The following is an 8,177-nucleotide window of genomic DNA, read 5'->3' on the forward strand; positions in this document are numbered from 1 at the left end:
TGAGATTGGGACAAAAGCACCTCGAGCCGAGGTCACGGGGGTGGGGTGCGGGGCGGCGGGATGCGGGGACAGAGACACCTGGAGGCTGAGAAATAGGGAGTCTCCATGCACCCATGGACCTCTGGGGGTCGTCAGGGAAATCCAGGCCCAGGTCACACTCCAGTGGTGTCATTGGCGGGGGGTGGGGGGGGCTGAGCTCTAATGGGAGGCCGAACCCCTGCCTGAGAGTGGGCAGGGGCTGCACAGCCCAGTCCCCTCCGTCTAGCCCGAGATGACCAGCCCTGTGCTGCTTTCCCCTTGGGCTCCCCAGCCCTGCCTCTAGACCCACCGCAGTCCTGCGGGGCTGACTCAGGCTTGGTCACAGCTGGGCGAGAAAGCAGAAGCCAGCAAAGGGAGGGGTGCCTCACTTCTCTGGGCACTCCCACCCTTGGCTTGGGGTGGGGGAGAGGAAAGTTGGAGTTCCTTCTTTCCAGGTCCACGGCTTGTGGGGGGTGGGGTCATCCTGGCCCCCAGGGAGCTCCCATGCGTGGAGAGAAGTGATCCTGTTATGTCTCCAAGAGGGGTGCGGTTGGCTGGGGTGGGGGTGGTGGCAGCCTTATAGGTTGCAAACCAGCTGGAGTCTGGTTTGACCCTGGACTCTCCTGGGTTCCTCAAGTAATGGGGTCTCAGTTTCTCCTTCTGTAATATGGGGAGAAGTGTGATGTTTGGGGGATGAGGCCACCCCCCATGGAGAGCTTGCAGGCAGGGGGTGAGCTGCCTCAGGATGGAGGTTGGGGGTGGCACACAGCTGGGCCTTGTGAGTCTGGGAAAGTGTGGACACAGGACAGAGCAGCTGCAGGCAGAGAGAACAGTCTGGATAAAAGACCTGGATGGAGGCTGGCTGGTTAGCTCAGTTGGTTAAAGCGTGCTGCTGATAACAGCAAGGTCCAGAATTGGATCCCTGTATTGGCTAGTCCCCCCACCCCCACCCCAAAAGACCTGGATGGAGGCTGGAGGTGTTGGGGAAATAACCCAGGTGTTCAGACTCTGCAGGGCCTCAAATACCCAGCCAAACTTAAGAGCGGATCCCACAGCTGGAAATGCTCCAAACCTGGCTGGAAAATAAAGCTGAGTCTCCAGCTCTCCAGCCCATGTCTCCCTCCAGTTCTGGGGACACCCCAGCCTAAGTATCCACACACATAGCAGCAGGTTCCCACGCCAGAGTTTCCCTGAAGTCCCAGTGGCTGGACATTTCCCCACGCTGTCCCCCAGACAACCGAGCCCTCTGCAAAGCCCTTTTCCTTCTTTAAGTCTCCCCAAGACTTGACACTACAACTTTGGGGTTAGTGTGTACTCTCTACTGGGCAGGACTGAAGAGATAATAAACATAACTGCTACAGTTTTTCCAGTGGTTACCAAGCAGTAGCCCTACTGGAAGAAATAAATGTAACCCCACAATTTATGCCTCACCTACTTGGTGCCAGGCCCAGATTGAGCCCACAACCCATTTTATCATCAACCCCTTAGAGGCATCCAGTTGGGGTCAGGGGTAGCGACTACTGACCACACTTGGTAATGAGGAAGCTGTGCTGATCAGAGAGGGGAGGTGACTTCGCCAAGGACACACAGCAGATGGTTGAATATGGACAGAGACCACCTGGGTTGTTGTCTTCTCCCACCCTCCACTCCCAGCTTGGCCTGGCTGGGGCTGTGGGAGGCAGATGTGATCTTCACCCCGGGACCGTCCATGCAGTAGGAGGCAGCGTCTGGGCTGGAGTTATTTATGGGGTGTTTCCAACTGATCACATGGTAGGGACTGCCTGGGAAGGCTCGGGGGACTCCGAGGCTAGGGGAGGCAGCTCCTGGCCCAAGAGCCCAGCGGTAGTCTGGGTCAGAGGTCTGTTCATTTACTTGCCTGAGGCTGCCCAGGCGTTGCAGAACAGGACCGAATGGCTCCCAGCCCTGGGGGTGGGGGACAGGGACATGGGGGTAGGGAGGGGTGTTGATTCTCGGTGTCCTGGGGAAGTGGTAAAGAGGAATCCAGGCCAAAGACGCTGTAGGGACCCCAGGGACCTGATGGCCTGAGTGTTGGGCCAGGGGCACCTACAGAGACAGGGGGTTGGGGAGCGCCTCAAACATTGGCACTTTGAGGGCATCAAGGACATGGGAGGCCCTGTTGGGTGGCATGGGAACGGTTGCGACTATTGAGGCCACTTGGCAATGAGGACGCTGCAGATGAGAGAGGGGAGGTGACTGTCCTAAGGGCACAGCTTGTGGCTAAGTCAGAACTCAAGCCTGGTTGTGGGGGGATGCAGCCTGGAAGCCTTGGAAGAGCCATGCTGGGGTCTAGGGTCTCCTGAGCAGCCTGGGACATGGGGCAGGAGCTGAGTTTGAATCTTTTTCCCATGTGACCATGTCCCTCAACTTCTTTGGACTTGAGCAGCTGAACTGGGGAGAAGGGGCTGTTGGCCCTAAGAGGTGGCTTAGAGTTAAACCCACAGGCCCAGTCCGCTGTGACTCTATATGACAGAAGGGCCCCGACAGCAGAGTCATCCACCATGATCAATGTTTTATATCCATATCAATAACAACGTACCGTACAAAACCCGCCTCCCAGCCTAGCCGGGAAGACGGTGTGGGGACCAAGGGCAGTGTAGAAAACTGGGGCTCTCGTCCCAAAGGAGGAGAGAAAGGAGGGTTTTACAGTCAAGGAAAAATAAAATCAAAATCCAACATGATCAAGGAGAAGCTGTGAATCCCTGTCACACACAGCTGCAGTGGGCAGTGTCACATGGCAGCCGCTGCACAGGCACGAGCATAGATTGAGTTCCTGGGGCGCTGGGGCCAGCTAGCCAGTTTGTTTTTAATTATTTTTTGGGGGGAGTGACTTCTTGCAGCGGCCCCATAATGGGGATAATCCAGGAGCGGGTTTCACTTCAGGGTTTGAACGGGAAGTTGGGGTCAATGGGACGGGTCCCGCCCAGCCCCAGATGTCACGGCCGAGGTTCTTAGAAGCAGCCGAGCGAAGCTCCTTCCTGCCCTGACTCCAGGTCTATGGCTTAAAAATTGGGGCACCCAGGCTGGGGCCACGCAGCCCAGGGGCCTCTGTAAACATGGCAGGTGCAGCCAGGAGGGGCTTCCTGGACCCCAGGTGCCTGCAGAAGGGAGGGCAGAGGGTCGGGGGCAGCCAGATCCAACGGGACGGGGGGAAATGAGGTGGGGGGGTTGGGGGGAGGCAGGACCCCCAATACAGAGACATAGAGACAGAGACCAAGAAAGAGTGAGATGGGGAGAGAAAAGCAGATACAGAGACAGAGGTAAGAGACAGAAGCAGGGAGAGACTCAGAGCGAGAGAGGGGCTGAGAAAATGCAAAAGAGCCAGAGCAAGAAAGGAGACCCCTGGACGTGGCCGGTCCATCCTGCGGCTCCCGCCACGGCCTCCAGTCCCTTTCAGCGACCCGTACAAGTTGTAGGGCTCTGCAAAACCGAAGCCAGTGGCCGTGCGGTAGATGACGCAGTGTTTGGTGTCGCCGTCCACCCTGCATGGGAAGAGAGAAGCGAGAAGGCGGGTCAGGTGGGAGATGCGGGAGGGCGTCAGTCCCCTCCGTCCGCACCCAGGGCCCGCCCCGCACTCACACCACAGAGCAGGCGTAGCAGCCGCGCTGGCTGCTCTCGCGGATGAGGAAGGTGCCGTCCCGCTTGCCACTCAGCATTTCCTCCGCCTGTGTGCGGTTGATCTTGCCCACATACCACGTGCGCTCCTCGTGATGGGGCAGGTCATCCTCGTCTTCCATCAGCGAGTATTGGCTGTGGAGGAGCCCGGGGTGGCTCAGCAGCCAGCATCCGAGCCCCCACCGTCCCCAGCAGGGACAACACTTCCTCCCTGGAGAACTCCTACCCATTCTTCAAAACCCACCCCAAAATGTCCCCTCCTCTGGGAAGCCCTCCCTGCCCTGCTCCAGGCCTTCACTCACTCCTCGGTCTCATTTTTGATCCCCAGCCACTCGTTGATTTTCTTCTGCCGGGCGCCTTTCTGGGTGAGCCACCTGAGAGGGAAGGAGAAAGTGGGCTTATAGGGTCCGCTGGTGGGGAAACGGAGGGTGAGCAGACAAGACAGTGGGCCTGTCCAGCCTGCAGGGAGGCCCGGGGGACCTAGGAGAGCAGATTCTGGGTGCGATGTCCCTGGTTGTCACAAGGGGGCAGCCTTGATTTGGCTGAGGGCAGCTCGGTGTCTCCCAGCCCAGCCCCATGGGAACAGCCCTCCCATTTCATACGCATCACAGATGCCTACCGAGGGGATGGGGTTCCAGGCCTGATTGAGAGGGTAGGTGTTCAGGAACAGAGAGAGACGGACATAAAAGATTGAGGGGTCTCTGGCTAGGTGGGGCCACTTGGTGGAGAAGGAGAGAATGACGCCCACAGAGATGTCCAAGGGCCCCAGAACTAATAATGGGGGACCCGCAGACAAGCGCAGAGTAGCCACTCACACGAGGTACTGGTCTCGGATCTTGCGCAGCTGCATGAGGTCTGGCTTGAGGCTGTTCATGCGCTTGTCGATCTCCCGGTTGTCTGAGGCCTGTGCCCGCAGCTGCTGCTCCAGCTTTGTGCGGCTCTCGTGGATCTCGGCAATTCGAGACTTGAGCCGCTCTGAATTCAGCAGGATCCTGTGGGAAGGGTGGCTCAGAGGCCTCAGATGGCTCCAAGGTCCTCTTTGCACCTGACTATGTGCTTCCAGCCTCTAAGCCTGTGCACATGCTGTTTCCCTGACTTCTCTTTCTGGTGAACTCCTATTCACCCTTCAAAGCCCTTTTCAATTGACCCCCTCCCCCAACACCAGGTAGAATCCTCACTGTCCCCCTCCCTTTCCTTACCCTGCTTGCACAGTGCCAGACCAGAGTGGGCTGGGGCAGGGCAGAGGAGCCAGGCTCACCTCTGCATCTCCTTCTCGTTGCCCTCACGTCGGAAGCGCTCCAGATATTCCTTGCTGCACTTCTCTTGTGTCTGGCCCTGCTCCTCAAAGATCTTGATGGTCTCATTGAAGGCCTCAATTGCTGTACGCTTCATCTGCAGCTCCTGGAGAAGGGGACACATCTTGGTACCTCCTGGGACTCCCCAAAAGTCCCTCCTGAGGGGTGAAGGCAGATCTCTGTTGTGATATGGAGACTTTGCTCCAGCTGTTCCCTCCACCAGAAGCGTCATTCCTCTAGCTCCTACTGTACACGATGAACTCCTATTCAGCCTTCAAAACCCTGCTCCTCAAGCCCCCTCCTCCTTTACATCCTCCTTTGGGTACCTACAAACATCTGGACCTGTTAACTCTGCTGAAACTTCTTCTTGAGGTAGCTGCTACACTGAGTACTTCCCATGCAGTCTTTCACAGAGCCTTCCCAAAGTCCCCACAAAGTCAGAACTACTAATGAGGAAACTGAGGCTCAGAGGGCCTAAGTCACTTCTGAGATCACATGTTCTTACTGATCCCAAACAAGTGTCTTGTCTACTTAGAACCCCAGATGGGGCCGACCTGTGGCTCACTCGGGAGAGCGTGGTGCAGATAACACCAAGGCCACAGGTTCGGATCCCATATAGGGATGGTTGGTTAGCTCACTGGGTGAGTATGGTGCTGATGACACCAAGTCAAGAATTAAGATGCCCTTACCGGTCATCTTTAAAAAAAAATAAAACAAAAGAACCCAGATGACCCAGCAGTGAAAACAGGACAGAAAGAAAACCCTTGGGGACCATGGAGGGACTGAGCAACTCCCAGCTGGAGATAGAACATTTAATCTGTATTTGTTCCCTCTCAAATTGCAAAAGATGCTCTTAACACAGTCCTTGAGTGACAAAACCTCCCCGTTTTAAAAAATGCTGCTCCTTCCTATGACCTCCTGACCCGCTATCCCAGTGAACTCTGCACCAGGTTATTACTATCATTTTGAATAACATCCTGGTTGAAGGATGAAGTGACCAAGATCCATGGCTTCACTTTAAAGATAGGGAAACTGAGGCACAGAGAGATAGCCTCATCTGCGACACCTCCAGGTCCTGGCTCAGCCACCAATGTGAGGCTGGTTAGTCCCTTCCTTTTGTGTTTCTTAAAACCATGTACACTAAGGGTTGGCCCGTGGCTCTCTTGGGAGAGTGTGGTGCTGATAACACCCAAGCCACAGGTACGGATCCCTATATAGGGATGGCCGGTTAGTTCACTTGGGAGAGCGTGGTGCTGACAGCACCAAGTCAAGGGTTGAGACCCCCTTAGCGGTCATCTTTAAAAAAAAAAAAAAAAAAAAAGTAAAGGGTTAAGATCCCCTTACCAGTCATCCTAAAAAACAAACAAACAAACAAACAAAAACCCACGTACACTTATTTCTATGTCTTCAGAACAGCCCCTGGGGCTAGGTGCCTGCTCTGTGACCTGGAACAGGATGTCTGTCCTCATGGCCTCAGGGTTGGCTATCTTGCCCCCAGCCTCACCACTGCCCATCTATGCCTCGGTTTCCCCTGTGGGCAGGGCCCGGAGTACCTGGGAGGTCCGTGTGTATTCCTCGTAGAGCTGGTCATACTCGCGGCTCTTGTCCTGGTACTGCTGGTGGTAGACCTTGAGTTGGGCACCCACTGCCTCCACACTGTCCTCCTTGACAATCTGGTCCTGGGGATATCCGGTGGACTCAGGGAAGTAATATGGCCTCTTTGGGCCCACCTGTGAAACTGAGGCCTGGGCCCAGTCCTGCCCTCCCCGCCTCCCACCCTGACACGGACCTGCTGGTACTTGGACACAGGGTAGAGGAGTCGCGTGTCCAGTTTGGCATTGTACTGGGCCAGCGACTCATGGCGGTAGTGCGTAATGAGGTCCACGACAGAGCAGAATGTGAGCGGCTCTGAGAAGCCATAGTGCCCATCGCGGTGGAAGACCTTGATCAGCTTGTTGTTCCCGCCTTTCCTGGGAATGGGGCAGGGGGAGGAGGTGTTGGTGCCCAGTGGGACCCCAAGCCTAACCCCTAGTTCCTTGGCCCTGACACCACACACATCCCACCCCTATGCACCCTCAGTCCTTTGAGCTCTGGGTCTCCATGACCTGTGACACCCAGGCATCCCTGAAGGGACAGGACCTCACCTGAGGGTCAGTGTGTATTCCCCCTGGATCTTGCTGGATGCATCTCGGACCAGGAAGGTACCATCAGGCGTGTCCCGGAGTTTCTCGTTCACTTCCTCCCTGTGGGGACACCCAGGATTAAAGCCACTCACCTGGAGACACTGACCACCACGTGGGACCTCCTTGGTCCCTGGCCCCGCCCCAGCAACCCTACCTGGAAATGTCCCCCCAGTACCACTCGGCATCCTGCAGGGAGGGTGGGCTCCCCCCATTGGCCAGGCCTGGGGGAACCGGCTTTGCCTTGGAGGGTTTAGGCGGCAGCGCTGGGGGGACAGGAAAACAAATGCACATTGAGCACTGACTGTATACTGTAACTGCTTCCCACTGCAAACTGCTGGTATTGGTAGGGCCCTGGAATCAGCATTCACGGTTCCCCAAAATAAGAAATAATGATAACACAAGGAGGGGTGTCACCTGGGGGTGCAACCTCCTGCTCTTCCAAATGCTCCTGAAGCAGCTTCTCCACCAACAGTGCTGGGAAGTCGGGGTTGGACTCCCTGCTGGGGGGAAGAGGACTGCAGTGAAGGCTGGGCAGGGCTTGTCTGTGCACGCGGGTGCACACGATTGCGCGTGTGCATATATGCAGGTACATGCAGGGAATAAGGGTGGATAACGTAGCAGCCGTGCAGCCCCTGTGGAGGTGTACGAGGTAGGTACACATAACTGCTCCGTACACGCTCATACAACGAGCAAACGAGAGTGGCACCTTTGGCGAGCCAGAAGTGAAGGTGCAGCCCCCACCCACACGCTTCCCCTCTGGGCTAGGTCCCCTCACCCTCTCTGTCCCAGGACCCCGCAGACCAGGTGCCCACCCCCGCTCTTCCCCGCCGCTTCCATCACGGTGGTCGGACTTCTTCCCCACCTCGACCCCGCCCCTCTAGTCAAACCCCGCCCCCTCTCGGGCCGAGGCCCCGCCCCTCACCCGTCGGGCACGCCCCCTGGAGGTGGTGGCAGTGGCAAGAGCGGCGGCGACGCACGCAGCAGCAGCGGCCCGAAGGTGGCGCCCAGGACACGGGCCGCGGGGCCCGGGGCAGGGGCGCGGCGGGCC

The 8,177-nt window shown here is 57.2% G+C and overlaps 1 protein-coding gene across 1 annotated transcript in view; it reads right to left on the bottom strand.

The window, feature by feature from the left end:
* Window positions 1–3,031: 3,031 nt before the first annotated feature.
* Window positions 3,032–8,177, bottom strand: part of PIK3R2 (phosphoinositide-3-kinase, regulatory subunit 2 (beta)) — a 9,563-nt gene continuing 4,417 nt past the window's right edge. Inside the window, exons 5-16 of the mRNA XM_008576710.1 lie at window positions 8,052–8,177; window positions 7,544–7,629; window positions 7,284–7,392; window positions 7,091–7,189; window positions 6,736–6,916; window positions 6,500–6,625; window positions 4,910–5,052; window positions 4,467–4,643; window positions 3,954–4,025; window positions 3,616–3,786; window positions 3,297–3,518; window positions 3,032–3,134 (exon numbers count right to left, since the gene is read on the bottom strand). The exon at window positions 8,052–8,177 is cut by the window's right edge and continues 39 nt beyond it. Coding sequence (XP_008574932.1) covers window positions 3,032–3,134; window positions 3,297–3,518; window positions 3,616–3,786; window positions 3,954–4,025; window positions 4,467–4,643; window positions 4,910–5,052; window positions 6,500–6,625; window positions 6,736–6,916; window positions 7,091–7,189; window positions 7,284–7,392; window positions 7,544–7,629; window positions 8,052–8,177 — 1,615 coding nt within the window. The remainder of the gene's footprint in view (window positions 3,135–3,296; window positions 3,519–3,615; window positions 3,787–3,953; window positions 4,026–4,466; window positions 4,644–4,909; window positions 5,053–6,499; window positions 6,626–6,735; window positions 6,917–7,090; window positions 7,190–7,283; window positions 7,393–7,543; window positions 7,630–8,051) is intronic.

The sequence above is a fragment of the Galeopterus variegatus genome, unplaced genomic scaffold, assembly GCF_000696425.1.
Source record: "Galeopterus variegatus unplaced genomic scaffold, G_variegatus-3.0.2 Scaffold1390, whole genome shotgun sequence".
NCBI lineage: Eukaryota > Metazoa > Chordata > Mammalia > Dermoptera > Cynocephalidae > Galeopterus > Galeopterus variegatus.